Source organism: Neoarius graeffei, chromosome 22 (genome assembly GCF_027579695.1).
Source record: "Neoarius graeffei isolate fNeoGra1 chromosome 22, fNeoGra1.pri, whole genome shotgun sequence".
NCBI lineage: Eukaryota > Metazoa > Chordata > Actinopteri > Siluriformes > Ariidae > Neoarius > Neoarius graeffei.
The window spans coordinates 24,755,600-24,780,877 of NC_083590.1; the positions used below are offsets into that span (position 1 = coordinate 24,755,600).

A 25,278-nucleotide genomic window follows, 5' to 3' on the forward strand; every position below is an offset into this window, starting at 1 on the left:
TCATTCAGGATTCAGCCATGTTTTTGCTCGGTGTTAGCAACAGTTAGAGGTTTTTAGCTTTCTCCTGAAATGTTTTCTTTTATTTCTTCTTCCTCAGGGGAGTAAAACTCGCTTTCGCTGTGAACACTGTCGTTATCGCTGTCCACGCTGTAAAATTAATGCTGTTCTCCTGAGAAATGCTGGAAAAAAAATTTATAAGATTTTTGATAATCTTATAAATAAATCTTATTAAAAAAAAGTCGACATAAAAGCTACTATGTTTTTTGTTGTTGTGAACGAGCGAGTCGCCAGAGGTCCGTAACGTAGGATACGGACCCGCTCGCCAGCCAATCAGAGCGCAGGATTTGATGGAAACCGCACCGTGAAAAAAAAATATATATATGTAAATGAAAAAGTATTTGATGGTAAGAACATATATTTGCTTATTTTTCAAAAATTCTTCTTCTTCTAGCATTTTTCACAAATTGCTCCTGTCATTTCACCGGTTTGTTTACCTTCTAAACGTAAATTATTTTGTCGGATGTTTTGTATAAAAAGTTTTCATCTATCGAATTTGTAAAAAAACAAACAAAAAAAAAAGCTCAGTTTCTCAAAATCCAGTGAACGTGGATAGAATAAAACTGTTATTCCACTCAATCTGGTCGTACATGGCTTATAGCTGATGAGGTGCAGATGAGCTCATGTACGACTCGATTTCAAGGAATAACTTAATTATTGTTCTCTCTTTTGTTGCTGTTCTCCCTCCCTGCCTGAGGGGGTGCTTTTCATCTGTTCCTGTGACTTTTCTGAAAGGATTTTCAGTTGTAGGTGGTGACAGCTGCTTGGACCGTGGATGTGGAGAAGATAGATGTGCTTCACCTTCTCCGAGTTGTAAACACTTCCCTAAAAGCAGTCGCGGTAACGGTGGGGCTGACGAGCCCTTTTTGTTACACTCCGTTTTCTCCTGTTCATGTTAGGGAGTTAGGTAAGGTCCCTGGATTTTATTTTGTTTTCTCTTAGTGTCCATGTGAGTGAGTGGACATTTAAATACAGACTGTTTTGTCCAAACCCAGTTGTGTTTTGGGCTGCAATCGGCTGTGGCACCGGTCGTCCTTGGGAGTGGGGAAAGGGGAAGACGCTTTAATGCTACACTCACGCTTCCCCTCGCCCAGGGCGCAACATAAGACTAGAGGCTCGTCCGGGATTTGAACCCAGGACCTCTTGCACCAAAAGTGAGACTCCTACCCCTAGACCAACATTACATTTTCTGTTTAATGGAAGGAGTCTCCAGTGTCGGCACATTTTACATCGGGAGCTTGTGGTGTCTGGTTTCGCTGCAACACAACAAGCTGCACTTTTTTTTTTTGGTCTTCTTAACGTAATGAGAGGAAAAAAAGAAAGGCTAACCCAAACCCTGAGGGAGTGATGGCTTATATCTGCTGTTAGTAGAAGCAGGAATTAACTTCATCCAAAACAGTAAGCATAAGTGGATAGCAAGAGTGCTCTGAGAGTACAATATCCCTCGCTGGCAACTCGGCCATAACTCTGGTAAAATGCGACTAAATTGAACGAAATATAATATAATATGTGTGTTACCGACATATAACAAAGAATTCTGCCAAGTTTTGTGAAATTCCTGCAAAAATTGTGAGAGGAGTTGATTTCAGAAGGTGAGCACCCTTCCTGGGACGGACATCGCCACGACATAATCCACCTTCGGGCCTTTCGGCCAGCGGGGGATAATAAAAATAGTAAGGGAAGTTGATTTCAGAAAGCAAGCACACCTTGATGAAATTGCCAAAGTTTGTTAATAATCGAGCGCATAACTCTGGGAAAATTTGCCCAAATTAAACAAAATTTCAATATGTGTATAACTGACATATAACAAAGCCTTTTACCAAGTTTGGTGAAATTCCTCCATAAATTGTGAGAGGAGTTGATTTCAGAAGAGCGTACACCCTCATGGAACTGTCAGTTATTTAATCAAGGGTCAAAACTCTGGGAAAATTTTCACAAATGAAATTAAATCGTTATATGACAGGAATACACATATAACAAGAGGTTTTGTCAAGCTTTGAGAAATTCGTCCAAAAATTGTAAAGCCTCGGTCACAACCGGCCGTACGTGCTCCTACGGCCGGTCTACGTGCAAAAAACGCAAGAAACGCACGGAGGGCGCGCGTGTGACGTGCTGATTTTCGAGCCGTAGACTGGCCGCAGAGGTTCTGTCTTGTCAAACAAACTCTACGGGCGCTTACTTTTTTTTTTCAGGTTGCAAGACAAACTTATGGCCAACGTGCATCTTTCTCCACGAACAAAAAAAAAAAAAAAACGCAGTGATTTGGGAAACGCCAAAAATCGCACGGCCAAAAAAATCGTACGTCCGGTTGTGACCTAGGCTTAAGAGGAGTTGATGTCAGAAGCCAAGCACACCTTCATGAAATTGGTAACGTACAAGGTCGTTAATCAAGGGCTGTAACTCTGGTAAAATGCAACCGAATTGAACATAATAACAATATGCGTACGACTCTACCAAGTTTGGTGAAATTCCTCCATAAATTGTGCGAGGAGTTGATTTCAGAAGAACCTACACCCTCATGAAATTGTCAAAGCACAAGTTATTTTATCAAGGGGTCAAAACTCTGGGAAAATTTTCACAAACGAAATTAAAATCGCGATATGCGTATTACCGTCATATAACAAGGGCTTTTACCAAGCTTCGAGAAATTCGTCCAAAAATTGCAAGAGGAGTTGATGTCAGAAGCCGAGCACACCTTCATGAAATTGTCAAAGTATAATTTTGTTAATCGAGGGCTGTAACTCTGGTAAAACGTGACCCAATTTAACAAAATTGCAATCTGCGCAGTACCAACATACAACAAAGAATCCTGCCAAGTTTGGTGAAATTCCTCCAAAAATTGAGAGAGGAGTTGATTTCAGAAAGCGAGTACCCTTCCCGGGACGGATAGATAGACAGATGAATATCGCAACGACATAATCCCCCTTCGGGCCTTTCAGCCAGCGGGGGATGATTAAAAATGTTAATCAGAGGCAAATGGCTGTGGAATAAAGAGGAAGAAAACTTCATGATGTGCTCTCTGCTTTGCTTCACACCACTCTGATGGGAAATATTTTCCTAGAAAAGCATGCCCGATCACATGAAACAAATCGAAGCCTTAATAAAAAGGTCCAAGAGTCAAAATAGTATTAGACAGAATAACTGAAAATATCTAGCAGCTGAAACGCTTATATTTATATATAAAAAATAAAAACATGACTGTAATACAAGAAGCAGTTTAACAGAAACAGCTGGTTCACTCACATCAGCACTTGGCCACAGCTCCTTGATGACCGACTCGATTCGGTCGACTACCTCTTGCCTCATGGTGGCCTCTTCGGGTCGAGGGGACATGAAGTCATAGAAGTCTATAATTTCGTCGTGAAGCCTTGGGCACAAGGAAAAAGAACAAATCAGACCGCTAATGAGCCGTCAGAATCGAGCCATTACTCCAGCGCTGCACTTTTCACCTCAACACAAATACAAACATCTTTGTCAGTGTTTAAAACATAGCAAGACAAACAAGCACGAGCTGCCATTATTCAGAATGACCATCTACTTGCAGCAAGGATGGAAAAAATTCAGAGCTTTGAGAGAGAAAAAAAATACACAGTCAGCAAACACCTCCTACACTCCAATGGGGCTTTAAATGTTTGACTGATCACATCTGCTGAAACGGCTGCACACGACAGACGCTTCTTAAAGAAAAGAAACGAAACTCAACTTTAAAATATGGGTAAAAAGACTCGTGTTTAGGGCTGTGCGATGTCCCCTTAATTGGCATCGACGATGTTTACAGTGCAAACATCGTGATGGACGATCATATCGTGGGCCGGGGGGGGGGATTTTAATACCACATTATTAAATATATTATTATAAGTATTAGATACTCATCCGAGGCTTTGGCACGTAAAGAAAAAAAGCGCTAGGTGATGTGGAATATTTGGCCCAGCTGCAACATGATGCCCTATGGACCCTTTTCACGTGATGTCACGACAAACGCGGCCGCCATTTTGGACATGTACTACCAGTAGTTTACCACAGCCAACAGTGAGGAACGGCAGCAAAGAAAGTGTTTATTTTCAGCAAGACTTCCATCATGCCACTATATTGTTGTGCACCTGGATGTAGTAACCATCAACAAACAAGGCAAAGGTTATCATTTTATCGGATCCCGGTAGATGCTGACCGACGGAGAAGATGGATAGCGGCATACCAGCGCTTGTGTAGTGACCACTTTGTTGGAGGTAAGACGAATAAAATTAGCCAGAAAAGGCATTACATTGCTGTTAACATTCTGTGGCGGCGAGTGTGTAACCAAATAGGCTAAAATAACCCATTGTAACCTCTTTGTTCTTCTGTAGTAGCTATTAGCTAATGACATTAGCTAGCGTTGTGTTCCTTTGCTGTTGGTAGACTGTAGGACAGATCAGAGGCAGTGTCCTACAAACAGCGCTTAATTTGAGGGGGAGCAAGCCGGAGCGCGCTCCGGAACCTCGGGCGTTGGCTCCGGCAGCTATTTACACTGGATCCGGTGATCCGACACCCCTTTTGACTATGTAACAAAAATAATAATAATAATAATAATAAATAATAATAAAATAATGCAAGTTTATTTAGTGTTAATGTCTGATTTTGATATCTGTCTTGTTGGTGATTTCTCTCATGAAACGACATCCACAAAATATCTGCAGATGAACTTAATTTGCAGTGTTATTACAAAACATGCCCAGAAGCGCAGCGCAGCGCCGCGCCCCCCTCCCCTCTCCTCTCCTCTTTTTTTCCGCACCGGAGCTGCTCATCCTCTGCGCTCCGGGACCTCCCACTTTACAAATTAAGCACTGCCTACAAATAAGTGTTCAAAATAAGAGGAACATGTATTTGTCTCTTAAATCCAGGCCGTTCCCTGTAATCTGTAACAACGGTTGGAGAAAGTAATGGCAAATAGTGAGTGCACAAACCATAGAAGGGAAACTGTACACAGCGCCAGGGCAGTGTGATGGTATGTCTACTTTTAGATTGTGTTAGCTTATCAATGAACACACTCGTCACTCGACGAGTTTCACGTCTTTACGACGGATACTTAAATGTGTGTTAGGTATTATTGTTGCAGTCTAAGCAGTCATTGTAGCAGCTAGATGAGCGAGAACCGAAAGGGTCTGTGCCATAAACCGTTATTTCTGTACGGCGTTGCTAATGTGTCATTACTGTTATTTCTCCCTCTGCTCGCCCTGTAAATGCCCTACGTCGCTGGATAGCGAAGGTGTTTTCTGCATCTCGCTCCTTTTTCTTGCATGTTCTCCGTTTGTCGCCTTCCTCGCATTCAAACCAATTCCAGCCGAAGTCCGCGACATGTCCAAAATGGTGGTCGCGTTTACGAAGGTCACGTGACTGAAAAGGGTCTATATGTCAGCTACTGTACATTATGTGGACCGAGAGTGGGCAATGCAGTCCAAATGCCTGCAGACGAGTTTCATGCCAGACACACATTCAGCAGACAATTTAGAAGACGCATTGCGCGAGACACTTGCCGAATGGAAAATAGAGGAGAAAAAGATCGCCTGCATAACAACGGGGTGAATATTGTCACAGCCATCAGGCAATTGAAATGACCGTGGTTAAGTTGTTTTGGGCACAATTTGAACCTGGCCATAACCAACTCGCTTGCACAACAGAGGGCCAGTACAGACTAGGGGTGTGCAAAAATATCGATACGGCGATATATCGCGATACTTTGTCTTCCGATTCAATATCGATACTCAAAATTTGAATATCGATATTTTTTTCAAATAATAAAATCAGGTTTCAGACGGGTTGTAAATCCAGTACGACTTCCGCACCTCCGCTCCGCGAGGTGTCGCTGTGCCGCTCCCTCACTGCACTCTTCATCTTCTCTTTTTTCCCTGGCGGTTGCAGTGAGGAAAAAAAAAACAAGCAAGCATGGCTGTTAACGTAAACCTAGAGACGCCGCCGAACTTTAAGGCAGATGTTTGGAGGCACTTTGGATTCCAAAGGAAAGGAGAAAAAAAAAACAGTGAGCCGGACAAAGAGTATGCACTCTGCAAAACCTGTTTCGCTCCAATTAGATATTCAGGTAACACAACAAACTTGCGAACTTACTTAGCACGACACCACCCCGACGTATTAGCTCAGCCGGAGCCGCCAAAACCCGACCCGAAGCAAACTACACTGGACAGCGCCAAAGTCCTCCCGTCTACTTCAGTGATGTGTGACTTACTGTAACTGTGAACTTAATTTTGTCATTTAAGGCCAAAGGCAAGAAGATGCACTTTATTTTGCATTTTCAATTTTAGTGTGTAGCCCTGTGATGACCTGGCGACTTGTCCAGGGTGTACCCCGCCTTTCGCCCGTAGTCAGCTGGGATAGGCTCCAGCTTGCCTGCCACCCTGTAGAACAGGATAAAGCGGCTACAGATAATGAGATGAGATGAATTTTAGTGTGTGTGAGACACTGCATTTTATTTTGAGTATTTACTCCAAGTTCAGAAGAAACATGATTCACTGAGGTTTCAGTTCAGTTTCAGTGTGTGGACACTGACCCACACTGCACTGTGTTTCATATGCGCTCAGGGAGACTAAGATGCCCACTGCACTTTTCAGTGTGTTTCAGACAGTGTGTTGTTCCTGCAAAATAAGCACAAGTTAAATGTTCTCAGGTATATGTTCTCAAGTTTACAAAGAACAAATTGATATTAGTGTTAGCACTGAAATGTATGTGCAGTCTGCAGTGCAAGTTTTCATAAAACAATTTGATTCTGCTTGTTAAGCAGCACTGATGTGTCCATGCTTACAGAAAAGTTGATAATACTAGCACAGAAATGGGAATTTTCTGTATGTTGTAGTGAAGCAACTCTTGATTTTGCCAGCAGTGGAATAGACATATATATGGCCCTTTTCCACGACCCTTTTTCAGCTCGCTTCAGCCCGACACGGCTCGCGTTTCGACTATCTCAGAACAGCACGACTCCGCTCGCTTCAGCCCTGCTCAGCCCCCAAAACTCGCACGGTTTTGGAGTGGGGCTGAAGTGAGCAAAACCGAGCTGAGTGAGGTTGGGGGCGTGAGCAGACACTCCCCTGTGCACTGACTGGTGAGGAGGAGTGTCCTCACACGCCCACACACGCCCCGCGAGCATGCTGGGATCTGTAAACACCGTAAACCCGGAAGAAGAATTACGAATTACGAGAATTTCTGAAGCCTTATGCGCCTCGCCTCATCTATACGCTCTTGCCAGTATCTGTTGGCGTTGTCGGTGACAACAAGCCACAGCACCAAGACCAGCAACACTAACGACTCCATGTCCTCCATGTTTATTGTTTACTATCCGGGTTGTGAGACTACCGCTTAAAAGGTCACTGATGTCACTGTTTGCGCCGCCTAACGACATCACCTGACGTCCACCCACTTTCGCTAACTCCACCCAATGTGTCCACCCACTTCCAGCCAGCACGGTTCAGCGTGGTTGTAGTCGAAATGCAACTCCAACAGCCCCACTCAGCTCGACTCAGCCTGACTCAGCATGGCACGGCTCAGCCCGACTCAGCCGCGTTGGTAGTGGAAAAGCGGCAATATATGTCTGGTAAGAGTGTGTAGTTATATATGTGAAATGTAATTTTACAGTGGTCAATAAATTCTGATTTTCTTCAGTGACATAGATATCGTGATGTGGTTGAAATTTCTTGCAATATATCGATTATCGCAGAATCGCTGTACCGTGATATTATCGTTATCGTGGGCAAAATATCGCCATAGTATCGTATCGTGAGGTATCTGGTGATACCCAGCCCTAGTACAGACCGAGCGTTTGGAGTTTGCCGAGCAGTCAACACTGCGTTTGCGCACAGCTGGCTTCGGAGGAAATGAGCTGCACAAAGCGCAGGTGGAAATGAACCTCCCCGAGCACTCACTGATCACGGCAAGATATTAATCTAACAATGAAAGACTAGTATTCAAACTATGAGAAGAAACTACACTTAAGCTATTACTCATTGTTTATTTACACCATATCAATTGAAGATGCGTTTCGGCCTTTAGTGCGCACTTGAACGCGCTAATTTTTCCAATTTATTAGTGTTTGAATTATTGCACCAGCTTTTAAAATCATGATTTGATATATATATATATATATATATTTTTTTTTTTTTTTTTACTGTCTTTACATTTGTCAGAATCACCTTCATTCTTCCATTTGGGTTGACATTATGGCTTAGAGTGGACTATTTTGTGTCTGAAAGTAGGCCTATTTACCAGATTAAAGTTATTTGACTTCTGCCAAAGTCTGCGCTTCACTGCCGTTTGATAAGGTGCAATATTTCCCGACTGAAGTCGTTAATAGTGGCTATTTGTTTGAACAACATGACAAATTTTACATTAAAAGTATAGTGTAGGCTAAAAAATGAAGTCAAAATTTATTATTAGTAGCATACTGCATTTGTGTAACCACATGTTATGTTCACTAGCACGTCCCTGCACCATAGCCTGTGAACAAGCGGTAATAGGATATTACTTTATAATGATTTATATAATTATTAGGGCTGTAACGATATGCGTATCGAAATCACGATACGCAGAGCCACGATCCGTATTGCGATACAAGAAGGCAGAATCGCGGTACACCCTTTCAAGCTTCTCCTCAGCCCAAAAACAGAGGCGCTTCCAAACTTCAATTTATGAATACTTTACTTTTTATTTAAATTACATTTTAAACTTACTTAAATTACTTTTATTTTTTATATCTATTAGTAAGTCGTTTTTTCGCCGACCTGCGACAATCTTCTGCGAGTCACGCAACGTCCACACTCGCCACTGGCAGAGCATTCATTTCTTTTAAGCGGTCGCCATTCTGGTTGCGACGCGGGGAGCGAATCTGTAACCAAGCAGCTCATTGGCTGGCTAGGTGTGCCACAAGCCAATCACAATCACTTGACCGGAAAGGCATGCAGTGTTGCCAGATTGGGCGGTTTTAGGTGCTTTTTGGCTGGTTTTGAACATATTTTGGGGTGGAAAACGTTAGCAATATCTGGCAACACTGAAGGCATGTCTGCTTGGGCGGAAGCCTTCTGCGGCAGTTACATTTTGACACGCGAGCAATGTTTCACCATAAAAATTCCGTAATTTCCATCTGTTTTCCGCGATCACAGAAAATCATTGGCCCTATGAGAGTGAGAGAGCCACCCCTATACCCCCCCACCCCAAAAAAAAAAAATCTCTTAACGGATTTACACGATTTGGAAAAATGACTTTTTCAGAACCAAAAGAAACAGAGCTTCCGGCTCAACAGTATTATTTTGAGAAATAAAACAATCTTTGGATATACATTTGTTCATTTTTGCATACATATTACTCATTCTCTGCAGTGGTCTGAATTATTTGTTATTAAATAGTTAATGTAAGTAAGTAAAAGTCAAATTTACTACTTTAAAAAAACATTTAAAAAAAAATTGTGGGCGTATCGAATCGCGGGTCAAAAATCGCGATACGAATCGAATCGTGAGTTGGGTGTATCGTTACAGCCCTAATAATTATGTGTTTATAATTATATGTTATATAATATATTTATATATTAAACAAAACTAACTAACTAAACTGACAAAAAACTAACTTTTTAGGTTAAATAGGCCCAAATGATACCGTATATGCATGATTATGACAGGAGGGGGCGTGGTATCACGATGGTGGCTCTCCATCGTGATGGATGACCACCATCGTCGATGGATGATGGCATCGTCTATCGGTACAGCCCTACTCGTGTTATTCATGCACACCGGCATCCAGACAAGGAACAATCGGGACATTCTTCAGTGTTAAGAGACTTAAAAAGCTGTTAAGTTCTTTAAAAAAGATAAATAAATAAAAAAGCTCATCCATCTGGTTCATTTTAATCCCCTTGTTAAAGTACGCTGCTCATTTTACGAGCCTGTGTTATTTCTCTCCTCAGGGCAGTCAGGCTGGAAATGAATCGAAGAGGAAACCCCTGGTCTTTGCCATCTCATCGTTCCAGCTGTATGGCGGTCAAATTTCGGATTAAACCTACATTTCCAAAAGCCACTCGTCCGGTCCAGCTGTGCATGCCTTAAAGCATATACGCAGAGCCGTGGCCTCACTTTCGTTTATAAATGCCTTGAGACCTCAAGAATGGCACAGGAATAGTTTTAAGTGTTAACAATAAATCTAATACAGTAATTTTTACGATTAAAGTGATTTATATAGGTAGCGGTCTGAGTGAATGACCTTGACGTCCGTAACGTCACCGCAGGAAGTCTATCGGTCTCATGGCCATTTCCGCTACACTAAAACACAGAGCTGACTGCAACTCCGATCCTCCCTTTGGAGCTATTTATCGCCATGCCACAGAGATGTGTTGCTGGCGGTGCAGCAACACGACAGAAGGCGGATTTACGTTGCATTCATGGCCCAAGAATGTTCAAACTGCAAAGATTTGGACGCGTTTTGCGAGAAGTTCACGGGCACATTGGGCGCCTATGAAGTGGTCTCTCCTCTGCTCTGTACATTTTACTGAAGACTCATACGAGACCTCTGATCTGTTGAGGAGTGTTGGCTATAAGCCCGTACTGAAAGAGGGTGCAGGACCAACAATTAAAGGAAACTACAAGAAAAGGAAAGTATTTTATTTTTTTAAAAGCGAGTTCAGTAGCACCAGTCGTCCTGGAGAGTGAGCTGTAGGGTTGGGCGGTATCCAAATTTTGATACCTTTAAACTGTCTGTGTTTTCCCGGGGTATACGGTATTACCGAGAAAAAAATAATATTTTGTTTCGGCCTACTGTGTAACGTGCGCCTATACCGGCGGACCTTGTCCAGACCTGCGCCTATGCCTCAAATGTACTATTTAAAAGCAGCATAGCGAATTGTGTGCATTGTGGTATGGATTAAGCAGCAAAGCGAATTTTGTGCATTGATGAATGGATTAAGAGATATTTCAAAGCATCACGCAACTCTTCCTTCATCTTGAAAATAGCGTTCAACTGCCGTTTACACGTCTGCGTTGAAACGCCATTTGCAGCACTATTTCACCTGCTCCATCAAAAAAAAGTACACGATGAGCAGGATCATACCCTTTCAAGCATGGGAAATAAAAAAAAGAAAAAGACTCAACCAACACCCAAGTCCGTTTAGACTGCGCGATAAACCATATTCTTCAGCGCAAATGAGGCGAACCTAATTCAAATGCGTGATAGCTGCACAAGGCAAAATCATATGGGCCCACGTCATGCCATGGCGGGGAAATTAATCATCAAATGGCCTTACCTTGCTTAAAACGTTGTTTTGATCACATAACTCCTTACAATTATTCCACTTAAATCCATACGGTTTAACACACCCAACAAAGATAGCAAGCGCATTGCTAATTCCCACCAGAAACCGAACAGTTTACGCTACGATGTTTTCTTCCGTTTCTTCAGTAGATGACATTTCAAACGTTTATTACCCACATCCCAAATGTCATACGTTATATTATTTTACCTTGTTGTTACTCATGTAACCTACTCAAAACACAACTCATTGGAGAGATCTCGTGGAAGTGGAGTACCCCAGGCTATGGTGTGCCTTAGGGGACATATTAGATTTTTTTCGATTTTGCGCGGTCATTTACATTATTGCTGGCTCTTCCTTTTCGTTTGAAACCAAAATACTGCCACACTGCCGATGTTGTATTTTTTTTTTTGCCACTAACTCGTTATCTTGACTTGCCATCTTTCAACCACGGTCTCAGTCTCTTGCGAAGCTTTCTGTCAGACTCCCAATGTCACGCAGGGTTGCCATGGTAACGACATAAACAACCCTGCACGCGATGAGAACTTCTTTAGGAAATTTATAGAATTAGTGAAAATACGATCACACAGTTATTCGGGATGATCTTCAATTTATTATTTTATATTATGACCTCATGTACTCCATATTTATTTAGATATTATATATTTTTTTAAAATGACGGTAATGAGACCGATACCGTTGGTACTTTTGGATACCTCGGGATACCTTCTTACCGTAATACCGCCCAACCCTAGTGAGCTGAGGGTTGTTGCTAAAACCCGGGACGGGACACCGCTCAGGCAGTGACCTCCCCGCGGGTGCTGCTAAAACCGGTGACGTCCAGTTCTGTCCCGGGTTTTAGTAATTGCCTGAGCCGAGCAATAATAGCGGAGTATTCCGTACGGAGAGAATGAGTGGAGCAGCCGTCTGATTTCTAAACTGGATATTGCTGCCATCTCGCCCTTACATGGAAGATTGTTTCAAAAACAAATCGGCCACAAGATCGGCCTTCAAGAAGTGAGAACACAGACAGGTTACGCTCCGACTCTCATTTGGATACAAAACAAAACAGACGTTGTTTACCTGCATTTAGATTAATCCATGTAACTTGTATTGTGCGTTTAAGTTAGCGGTATAAGATGATTTAATTTGCTTCAGAATGTGATTGTCTCAGTTCATCTGATTATTTAATGAGCCTTTTACATTTTATCAGTGAAAATGCATGCATGTACATGTCTGTTGCATAAGTTATAACACCCATCCTGTTTTAATGAGAGTCAACCCGCAATCAGTGAAGTCAAATCAGTCTTAGTTGAGCAAGTCGGTGACGGTATTTCTTACTTTCACCAGAAATTTTTATTTATATGACTTTGTTCTATAGCTGTAAAAGGCCTCGGCCTTAAAACCAGTTGCCGCTGTGACGTCACACGCTCAGGGCTGGCTGGCTCAGCGGGGCAGCTCGAACGCCAACTTTGCGGTCGATTTTAACTCTCAAAAATATCCATTTCTTTAATTCCCATTTATGCAGCATACAAGAGTCAAGGATGGAGATACTATCCACTCAGAAATCTATTTAAAAATAAAAGGTTCTGCGTATCTGCTTTAGGGATTAATAATCCACATACCCTGTCCTCCCTGACTGTATTCTCTTCTCTACAACTCGCCTAATTGCCATACAAACGCCCCTTATTGCATGTGATGGCACAACAAGGCAAAAGTTTGACAGCACAGTTCCACACGCTATTTTTCAGAAGGTGGCGCTCAAAAGCGCTATGCATTACATGTTTCTAATCAAATGTGACTTCTTCAAAACAATACGTTTAACATCCATAACCCTTCTCTTTTTTTCTCCATCCTCCAAAATCCAATATTTTTATTGTTTTCCATCAAAGGATACGCATTTATTGACCATGACTAGAACTTCCACTGTCTCTGGCCGGCTTCTGGTTTGACCGAAATTACCACGAAAAGGCCCACCAGGTGTCATGAGTGTTCCCGACCTCTGGGTGTCAGTTTTGGCCAGTGTTGACCAGTAGAAAGCGAGCTAGCGTCTAATGTCACAGGAGTGGCACGTCATTGGCTTTTGACAAAAATCCAACATGGCCGCACCCAATGGTTTCACCGTTAACGTTCAGAAAAAAGATCGCCGTGTCAAACCTGCAAACCGGAGTGCATATTCTGAAAATTCAGGGGGGGTTCATATAAAATACCCAACTCTTGTGAAGCTGAACATACTTTTTATACTGGTACACGACGATTGAAAATTTGCAATTTACTACGTAAAACGGCATGCGCTGCTGGCGTCACTATTCACAGAGCTTCACTTCCATCCTGTGAACCTTGTCAGTCAGAGCAAGTGGAAAATAAGATGGTGAGCAAAAAGAAATAATCCACAATCCGAAAGATTTGGTTACCAAAAAAGTCTATTGTATTATTTGGACAGGAAAGTTTTCCAGACCCATTTCTGTAATGACTGTCTTAGGCTACATCCACACGACAACGAGATTTTTTTTTTTTAAATATCGTGTCCACATGGGCAACGGATCAGTAAAATATCAGGTTCATATGGCAACACAACACTTGCTGAAAACGATGCAATACACATGCCACACCTCTACGTGCGCTGTAAGACGGTCCCATTGGAGACACCAGAACAATAGAAGTAGACGCATGCGCATAAACCCCTTCTTCTGTAGCATCAGCCACATAAAGTTTTGATTATTAATCAGTAGCGTAAAACAGTATCTATTGTCTAAGACACTTATTTATACAACCCCGATTCCAAAAAAGTTGGGACAAAGTACAAATTGTAAATAAAAACGGAATGCAATAATTTACAAATCTCAAAAACTGATATTGTATTCACAATAGAACATAGACAACATATCAAATGTCGAAAGTGAGACATTTTGAAATTTCATGCCAAATATTGGCTCATTTGAAATTTCATGACAGCAACACATCTCAAAAAAGTTGGGACAGGGGCAATAAGAGGCTGGAAAAGTTAAAGGTACAAAAAAAGGAACAGCTGGAGGACCAAATTGCAACTCATTAGGTCAATTGGCAATAGGTCATTAACATGACTGGGTATAAAAAGAGCATCTTGGAGTGGCAGCGGCTCTCAGGTGGGGTTTACATTAGACCGTATCAGCGGATCATCAGATTAACGTTTTTAAAATGATTAGTGTGCACACAGCAACGCCAATACACGGATACGCTCGGCTCCGCAGGGATCCTGCGCTCCAAATCACTCCGCCCTGAACAGCGAGTGCCCTCTGGAGGGTGCGCACTCCGGCCCTGCGCAGCTCACAGAGCGCGCGAGTGAAGTGCACAAGCTGTGATTTGGGACTGAGCCGCTGTGTGTGTGATCCTAGTGCATATCGGGCATGCGCATCACTTACCACTTGCAAGTGGAAGGATGGCAAGCCTAAAGACAATCATAACTACACAATGGGCAGTATTTGCATCAGTATTTGCAGTATTTTCATACTTTTATACTCTTTAATGAAAGGTGATACAAGGCGGAAGTCCGCGCCGTTTTTCAGCAGTCGCGTCACATGACCAACGCCAGCGAATCAGGAAGGTGGATGTCACAGTGACGTTGTCCAATGACGACGCCAGCTAGAGCTCAGCACAGCGTATCCGCGTATTCTCAATGTTTACACAGCACCGGACCAGACACGATCTGGATTGAATACATGGACCCTGGCGGATTCCCGTTTCCCGGCATTTTAATGTAAACGGACAGTGCATCCGTGAAGAAAACGAGACAGATACGGTCTAATGTAAACTTGGCCTCAGAAGCAAAGATGGGAAGAGGATCACCAATCCCCCTAATTCTGCACCGACAAATAGTGGAGCAATATCAGAAAGGAGTTTGACAGTGTAAAATTGCAAAGAGTTTGAACATATCATCATCATCATCATCTACAGTGCATAATATCATCAAAAGATTCAGAGAATCTGGAAGAATCTCTGTGTGTAAGGGTCAAGGCTGGAAAACCATACTGGGTGCCCGTGATCTTCGGGCCCTTAGACGGCACTGCATCACATACAGGCATGCTTCTGTATTGGAAATCACAAAATGGGCTCAGGAATATTTCCAGAGAACATTATCTGTGAACACAATTCACCGTGCCATCTGCCGTTGCCAGCTAAAACTCTATAGTTCAAAGAAGAAGCCGTATCTAAACACGATCCAGAAGCGCAGACGTCTTCTCTGGGCCAAGGCTCATTTAAAATGGACTGTGGCAAAGTGGAAAACTGTTCTGTGGTCAGACGAATCAAAATTTGAAGTTCTTTATGGAAATCAGGGACGCCGTGTCATTCGGACTAAAGAGGAGAAGGACGACCCAAGTTGTTATCAGCGCTCAGTTCAGAAGCCTGCATCTCTGATGGTATGGGGTTGCATTAGTGTGTGTGGCATGGGCAGCTTACACATCTGGAAAGACACCATCAATGCTGAAAGGTATATCCAGGTTCTAGAGCAACATATGCTCCCATCCAGACGACGTCTCTTTCAGGGAAGACCTTGCATTTTCCAACATAACAATGCCAAACCACATACTGCATCAATTACAGCATCATGGCTGCGTAGAAGAAGGGTCCGGGTACTGAACTGGCCAGCCTGCAGTCCAGATCTTTCACGCATAGAAAACATTTGGCGCATCATGAAACGGAAGATACGACAAAAAAAGAAGACCTAAGGCAGTTGAGCAACTAGAATCCTACATTAGACAAGAATGGGTTAACATTCCTATCCCTAAACTTGAGCAACTTGTCTCCTCAGTCCCCAGACGTTCACAGACTGTTGTAAAGAGAAAAGGGGATGTCTCACAGTGGTAAACATGGCCTTGTCCCAACTTTTTTGAGATGTGTTGTCATGAAATTTAAAATCACCTAATTTTTCTCTTTAAATGATACATTTTCTCAGTTTAAACATTTGATATGTCATCTATATTCTATTCTGAATAAAATATGGAATTTTGAAACTTCCACATCATTGCATTCTGTTTTTATTTACAATTTGTACTTTGTCCCAACTTTTTTGGAATCGGGGTTGTATAATAAATTGCTCAGCTCTCTTCACATCGAAACAAGGAGGAAAGTTTTGCTTGTTTTGACATGGCGAATTATTAACACGAGGAAATTCTCGTAATTCACAACTAAAAAGACTGCAGCTACACTAGCAGCTTGACCGTGCGATCTAGTGCAAATGTATTGCGCTTGCACAGAATTGTGTCAGTCCTGAGCTCCTTGGCTTGTGCACACCTAACAAGCTCCGGCACGCGAGCCGTTAACAAAGAACACCTGTCTTTAATGAACCATGTTTGGGCTATTTAAGGACTGCGCCCATGCAAGGATGATGCTACACACGCACACATACATACATCATCTCGTCTCATATGTACAGTGGTATGCAAAAGTTTAGGCACCCCTGGTCAAAATTGCTGTTACTGTGACCAGTTAAGCAAGTTGAAGATGAAATGATCTCCAAAAGGCATAAAGTTAAAGATGACTCATTCCCTTTATATTTTAAGCAAAAACAATTTTTTATTTTCATCTTTTACATTTTCTAAAATGATAAAAAAAGGAAAAGGGCCCGAAGCAAAAGTTTGGGCACCCTGCATGGTTAGTACCTAGTAACACCCCCTTTGGCAAGTATCACAGCTTGTAAACACTTTCTGTAGGCAGCTAATAATCTTTCAGTTCTTACCTGGGGGATTTTCACACATTCGTCCTTGCAAAAGGCTTCCAGTTCTACAAGTTTCTTGGGCTGTCTTGCATGCGCTGCTCTTTTGAGATCTATCCACAGATTTTCAGTGATGTTTAGGTCAGGGGACTGTGAGGGCCAGGGCAAAACCTTCAGCTTGGGCCTCTGGAGGTATTCCATTGTAGATTTTGAGGTGTGTTTTGGATCATCGGCTTATTGTAGGACCCGTCCTCTTTTTAACTTCAACTTTTTTACAGATGGTGTAATGTTTGCTTCCAGAATTTGCTGGTATTTATTCGAATCCATGCTTCCCTCGACCAATGAAATGTGCCCTGTTCCACTGGCTGCAACACAACCCCAAAGCATGATCGATCCACACCCATGCTTCAGAGTCGGAGACGTGTTCTTTTCCTGGAATTTGGCCCCCTTTTTTCTCCAAACATACCTTTGCACATTGTGGCCAAAAAGTTCTATTCTGATTTCATCAGTCCACAGGACTTGTTTCCAAAATGCATCAGGCTTATTTAGATGTTCATCTGCAAACTTCAGACGCTGAATTTTGTGGCTAGGACGCAGGAACGGTTTTCTTCTGATGACTCTCCCATGAAGGTCATATTTGTTCAGGTGTCGCTACAGAGTAGAACAGTGCACCACCACTCCAGGGTCTGCTAAATCTTTCTGAAGGTCTTTTGCAGTCAAACAGGGGTTTTATTTGCCTTTCTAGCAATCCAACGAGCAGTTCTTTCAGAAAGTTTTCTTCATCTTCCAGACCTCACCTTGATCTCCACTGTTTCTGTTAACTGCCATTTCTTAACAACATTACAATCTGAGGAAACAGCTACCTGAAAACACTTTGCTACGTTCTTGTAGCCTTCTCCTGCTTCGTGAGCATCAATTATTTTATTATTCAGAATGCGAGGGAGTTGCTTAGAGGAGCCCATGGCTGTTGATTTTAGAGACAAGTTTGAGGAGTCAGAGAATTTATACAGCTTTGAAATCTGCATCATCTGACCTTTCCTAACGAAGAATTTGAACAAGCCACAGCTCAATAAGCTAATTAAGGTCTGGAACCTTGGTAAAAGTTACCTGAGAACTCAAATGTATTGGGGTGCCCAAACTTTCGCATGGTGTTCCTTTTCTTTTTTCACTCTCCAATTGTACAAAACAAAAATAATACACAAATCTTGCAGAAAACGCTGAAAAGAAATGTCTCGTCTTTACCTTTATGCCTTTTGGTGATCAGTTCATCTTCTGCTCACTGAACTATTCACAGTAACAGACATTTTCAGTCAGGGTGCCCAAACTTTTGCATGCCACTGTATATTACATAGGCACGAGTGTTTTACTGGGAAATGCACCACCTGTATTTTTCATACGGGCTCCGTCCGGGACACGGAGAACCAAAACCGTGACCTACATCTCTATAGGTCACTCGTGAGGAAATCGATGAAGTGTTTTATAATGTTTATTACTTACATTGCACATTTTGCACGCATGTATGACTAAATGTGCTTAAAATATCGTACATAAAGTAAAAGAACACAAATATAAATGAAATATCCTAAAGATGATACAAAAACCATGAAATATTGCTCAGCTGTAAAATATATATATACACACACAATACATATGAAATTCTGAGAAATATCAATTATTAAAAAAGTTAATGTGTTTTAAGGAAAGATTTAACTGGTTCACAATTAAAATTCTTTCAATTAACTTGGTTTTTGTGTGTGTGGGGATGTGGACGTGTCCATATAATAAAGAACATTACACGGTGGTGTGAAGATATGAAGGTTATCTTCTCATGTTGAAAATATGTTCATATCTTCGTGCAACTGTGTAATATCCTATACCTATATAATCGTCATGCATCATATAATCAAACGTTTGGTCTGAAGGTTTCTCATCTCATTATCTGTAGCCGCTTTATCCTGTTCTACAGGGTCGCAGGCAAGCTGGAGCCTATCCCAGCTGACTACGGGCGAAAGGCAGGTACACCCTGGACAAGTCGCCAGGTCATCACAGGGCTGACACATAGACACAGACAACCATTCACACTCACATTCACACCTACGGTCAATTTAGAGTCACCAGTTAACCTAACCTGCATGTCTTTGGACTGTGGGGGAAACCGGAGCACCCGGAGGAAACCCACGCGGACACGGGGAGAACATGCAAACTCCGCACAGAAAGGCCCTCGCTGGCCACGGGGCTCGAACCCGGACCTTCTTGCTGTGTAATATGCGTGTGTGAGATATATATATATAAAATGTATGTATATGATGTGTATATACAGGGCTCGAAATCTGCAGTGGTCCAGTTGCCCCAGGTGACTTAATTTGTCATTTGGCGGGTAATTCCTGTCACTAGACAGCCCGACTGGCTAGTTGAAAATAAAAGTTATATATGAAGCGAAGATTCAGACTAGGGCTGTGCAATATATCGAATATACTCGATATATCTCCGAAAATTCTGTGTGAGATACATAAAATTATTATATCGTAACTATCGAGTATTTTATGGTCATCTGCCGACTTGCGTTTGTTTCGTGTTTGTTGCATTTGTTTAAAACATTTCCCGATGGTTTTCTCCCTGTCCCTCAGGCAGTAACGTGAGAGGCTGCCTAAGGGTAGGGGTGATAGCGTTCCGGCGCCGCGCCGGATTTCCGGCGTACCGTGGCTGGGGAAAAAAATCAATCTAGTTCGCCCATTGTCCTGTGTCATTCTGAGATGCGCAGATAGACAGTAAAGGGAATTCGCATGATATGGAACTAGTGGGAAAAAAGTGCCGTCACGGCACGAATTAGACCCTCCGAGGACGCTATCACCCCTGCTAAGGGTTAAAAAAAAAAAAAAAAAAAGTCACGCACTCGCCAACCAATCCCGGGCGACATCTAGGTGCTGAAAGGAACTTCCGGGAAGATTTTCTAGTTTCGGTTTACAGCGCTTACTCAGTTCATGCAATCGCTGGTGCTGCATAGGCTACCGTGTAAGCTCTGTCAATTTCGGCGACAAATTAAAAATGGAAGCGGATGAATTGGTTCCTAAAAGAACTAGTAAGGGGTCAGTCATCTGGCATTTTTTTGGATATCGCGAGGAGGACGTGGAACAGCAAATGCCAATTTGTAAAGTGTGCAAAAAAAAAAATAGTATCAAAATACTCGGGTCTTGAAATAAATGCACATTAGTCATGAACAATGGTAACTACTTTCTTTTGTGTTATTTTTGATAGAAGTAAAATTCATACATGAACAAATTTTGGCGAGTTGATTTTCTGTTTGGCTAGTTACTTTGGAAGGGAACTAATCCAGCTGGGTGGTGAAAAAAAAAAAAGAATTTCAAGCCCTGTATATTATATATTATACATACACACACACACACACACACACACACGTTTTATATATCAGTGCTGTCAAAAATGTTGCGTTATTAACGCGTTAACTTGACTCAATTTTAACGGCGATAATTTTTTTATCGCGAGATTAACGCTCTGTGGCATGATGTAGGTTTTTCATAAGCTTTTGAAACTGCCAGGAACTTGGAACAGAGACTTTGCTTAGAAAACCGATAGCAGCTAGACTGTAATGCCGCGCCACGCACAGCCAGAGTCCTCTGCCCCCCCCAAAGAACCAGCGCGGGCAGGGCGCGCTAGTAGAGATGGGATTTATGGCTCTTTGATGGGATCCGCATCTTTGTGATCCGTTCTTTGAAAAGAGCCGTTCAAAAGACTGGCTCATTTGGCTCTTTTTAAATATTTATTCAGTTTTAAGAAGACAGCGTCTAAAGAAGCCAGATCCCTCTGAACCGTAAACTCAATGCTATCCCAGAAATCCTTCCTGTAATATGCAGATTTGGCCGCCTCTGATTGGACAGCGCGACGCATCAACAGGCAGAAAGTGTAAAAGTACAAAATGTGTTAAGTGAGCTGAAACAGTAAAGATCAGATTCAATGCAATATTTATCAACGAACAACTTAAACTTAATATAATAGTGTACTTTATATTATAATCAAGCATGTCAAGCCTACCGTCACTGTGTAACCTGTCTCTCTGAGTTGTAGACTAACTCAAGCAGTAGATCACTTCACTCATGGTTCTTTTGCCAGCCCCGGTGTTCGGCTTAGGTTTCACTTTGCAGTGGCTGTGTCAAGACTTGTTATGCTTTGCAATACAAAGCAAGCCCATTCACATTTTTATGCTGGTAAGAGAATTACAATGGTTTTTCGTGTGACAAAAATGTGCGATTAAATTGTGATTAATCGCGAGTTAACTATGACAGTCGCGACATTAATCGCAATTAAATATTTTAATCGCTTGACAGCACTAATATACACACACACCATATATATATATATATATATATAAGGGCTGTCAAAGTTAACGCGATAACGCGTTAATGCGATCTCAATTTATCGCAATTAAAAAAAATTGTCCCGTTAACGCAAATTCTAATTTGGCCCTGTGAGTCACTCGTAGTTCCTGTTGAGGCTTGTCGCACGCTGCTTCAATAAGAGTACGTGTGAGTGATGGAGAAAGGCATAGACATATAAACATCCTCGCCGCCATATTGGATGTGGCAAAGTGGAGATTCTTCAGCCGTCTCTGGTATAGCGTCTAGACAGTAGCCGAGAATAAAGATGCCTCATTCATGTGCTGCGTTTAACTGTACCAACAGGTTTACCGTCCAAACGAGATCACATGGGATTACCTTTCACAGGTGAGACTGGAAAAATACTTTTCAATACTGTTCCTTCAGTCTTCAGTTTCCCAGCTCATCTCCACCGGGGGGGTGTAGAGTTATAAGCAGTGAGAATTAGAGAATACAGTGCCACACTATGATGAACGTTTTTGAGCGTATGATGAATGTTTTTATTTTTGTTATCTGTTTTTTTTCTTCTTTTATGGCAAATACTTCTCTTCAAAAGAAACTAATGAGTAAAATAAAACGTTTTTTTATTTTCACAGTGATATGCACTTTATTTTTCATCCCTTGGTTTTCTCATCTAATATGGAAGTTATGGATGTCAGTGGCTGTGGCAAGACGTGCTATGCTCTGCAATAAAAAATAAACATTGGTACAAAGCAAGCCCATTCACGTTTTTATGCTGATAAGAGAATTACAATGGTTTTTCATGTGACAAAAATGTGCGATTAAATTGCGATTAATCGCGAGTTAACTATGACAGTCGCGACATTAATCGCGATTAAATATTTTAATAGCTTGACAGCACTAATATATAATCACACACACATACACACACACTGTATGTGTGTGTGGATGTATGTATATCGTGTGTGTGTGTGTGTGTGTGTGTGTGTGTGTGTGTGTGTGTGTGTAATAATATATTAGGGTGCATCAGTTGCCCTCACTTTCATAAAATCTGATGCATTTTTGTTTGGGTGTTCCTTTTCACCAATAAAGACATCCTGTAAAATTTGACCATATTCAAAAGTCTAATGGTGGCACCATGAGGTTCATTTTTTGCCAAAAAACATTTATTTTATTCTTTCGTGTAAGGTTTGAATCACAATGTTGGACTTCATTTACTGATTTCTTGTGACCCAGAGATCATGTTAAGAACATGAACACCTGAGGCTTCAAAACACCTCATCATTCTGGAACTAATGGCCCTTTTCCACGACCCTTTTTCAGCTCACTTCAGCCGACACGGCTCGCGTTTCGACTACCTCAGAGCAGCACGACTCAGCTCGCTTCAGCCCTGCTTAGCCCCTAAAACTCGCACGGTTTTGGAGTAGGGCTGAAGCGAGCCAAAGCGAGCCGAGTGAGGTTGGGGGCGTGAGCAGACACTCCCCTGTGCACTGATTGGTGAGGAGGAGTGTCCTCACATGCCCACACACGCCCCGCGAGCACGCTGGGATCTGTAAACACCGCAAACCCGGAAGAAGAATAATTACGAATTACGAGAATTTCTGAAGCCTTATGCGCCTCGCCTCATCTATACGCTCTTGCCAGTATCTGTTGGCGTTGTCGGTGACAACAAGCCACAGCACCAAGACCAGCAACACTAACAACTCCATGTCCTCCATGTTTATTGTTTACTAGCCGGGTTGTGAGACTACCGCTTAAAAGCTCACTGATGTCACTGTTTGCGCCGCCTAACGACATCACGTGACGTCCACCCACTTTCGCTAACTACACCCAATATGTCCACCCACTTCCAGCCAGCACGGTTCAGCGCGGTTGTAGTTGAAATGCAACTCCAACAGCCCCGCTCAGCTCGACTCAGCACGGCACGGCTCAGCCCGACTCAGCCACGTTGGTAGTGGAAAAGCGGCATAACAGTTCCCTGGGAAGAGCGTCTTGAAGAGGCCAATGAGAGGAAAAAAAAGAGTCAAGTACCAGGAGCTGGTGGAGGAGTGTAGGTAGAGAGGTTGGAGAACCTTCTACGAGCCCATAGCAGTCGGCTGTAGGGGTTTTGCAGGGCGCTCCCTCTGCAAAGTCCTGAGCCGCTTAGGCATTGTAGGAGCAGCTAAGGAGAGGGCCATTGCATCCGCAAGCGAAGCCGCTGAGAAAGCCACACGGTGGCTTTGGATTAAAAGGGGTGATCCGTGGACTGCTACTGGGACGCAAGTCGGGGCTGGATCAACCCCGGCTGGGTCGCCTGGGTGAGGGTGTATGATGTTGCGAGACCCGAAACACCCGAGGACCCCAGGATACATCACTGAGGATGCGTCCCAGTGCATCCATGAGGTGTTTCTAGCATAGGTACCCAGAGATCATGTTAAGAACCTTTGCAAGGGATTGAGAAGCATTAATGAGATTCATAATACATTTGTATTGTTTAAAAGTAGTTGAACAATGATTCAACGAACAGCTAAAACTCAAACTGTGCTTGATAATATATTTAGAATATGTACTAAAAATGTGGCTCTAAGATATTTGCTATACTCTATAAGGTGCCATAATGTTTCATGAAAAAAAGTGATCGAAATTGTCATAAAAGTCATAAAATAGCAGCTTTTTCCATAACTTTGAGCTCCTGGTGCCGCCATTAAACTTTTGAATTTTGTCAAAATAATATTTCACCCAGGGGGTGGCACGGTGGTGTAGTGGTTAGCGCTGTCGCCTCACAGCAAGAAGGTCCGGGTTCGAGCCCCGTGGCCGGCGAGGGCCTTTCTGTGCGGAGTTTGCATGTTCTCCCCGTGCCTGCGTGGGTTTCCTCCGGGTGCTCCGGTTTCCCCCACAGTCCAAAGACATGCAGGTTAGGTTAACTGGTGACTCTAAATTGACCGTAGGTGTGAATGTGGGTGTGAATGGTTGTCTGTGTCTATGTGTCAGCCCTGTGATGACCTGGCGACTTGTCCAGGGTGTACCCCGCCTTTCGCCCGTAGTCAGCTGGGATAGGCTCCAGCTCGCCTGTGACCCTGTAGGACAGGATAAAGCGGCTAGAGATGATGAGATGAGATATATTTCACCCAGTGTGTTTTCTTACCAAAAGGAACATAAAAACAAAAATGCATCATGATCGGAGGAACTTTTCATTTTTAGGGGGCAACTGATGCACCCTACTATATACACATACACTACGTTCAGACTGCAACCTGAAACGACCCATATTCCATTTGTTGTGAAATCCGATTTTTTTGTGAGGCCGTTCACATTACCAATTATATGAGACTTGTATGCGATCTCCAATATGAACGGAAAACGACCCAAAAGTGTCCCGCATGCGCAGATTGACACGTAATAAGCACATCTACGTAATACGTAAAAAAAAAAAAAAAGCGCACTCTTCAAGTTTGCAAGTAAAGCACGGAGATGAGGCGAGACCTGGCGATGTGGTTTTTGTGGCGGCGGCGGAACTCACACAATAATCTGATTAATGTGGGCAGCAGACTAATGAGACCGAAGGAGTCAAATTACTGGAAATTTCCAGAACAATCTTATAATACAGGATGATTTAACATCCAGGTCCCTACCAAATCCATCATTAGCTTGATCAATTCTATAAAAGTCTATTTAAATTCTGAAAACTGTACAAATGTTGTTGTTTTCCACCAAAGAGGCGGGATTAGCCAACGCAGAATAGTGACGTTTGTCTCTTGTTCATGACGTGTAGGTCGCATGAATGCGACCTGTCCGGTCAGACTGCAGTCGCATGTGAAAATAACGGATATGCATCAGAATTAGGACCACATATCCAAGCGGCCTGGGTCGCATGTGAAAAAATCGGATCTGTATCGTCCAGATTGTCAATAACAAATTGGATACAGGTC

General features: G+C 42.6%; 1 protein-coding gene across 3 annotated transcripts in view; it reads right to left on the reverse strand.

Moving 5' to 3' along the window:
- The window catches only part of tent4a (terminal nucleotidyltransferase 4A), a 62,319-nt gene that overhangs the window by 32,733 nt on the left and 4,308 nt on the right, over window positions 1–25,278 (reverse strand). For all 3 annotated transcript variants that reach the window (XM_060904683.1, XM_060904685.1, XM_060904684.1), the window contains exon 2: window positions 3,301–3,424. In XM_060904683.1, coding sequence (XP_060760666.1) covers window positions 3,301–3,424 — 124 coding nt within the window. The remainder of the gene's footprint in view (window positions 1–3,300; window positions 3,425–25,278) is intronic.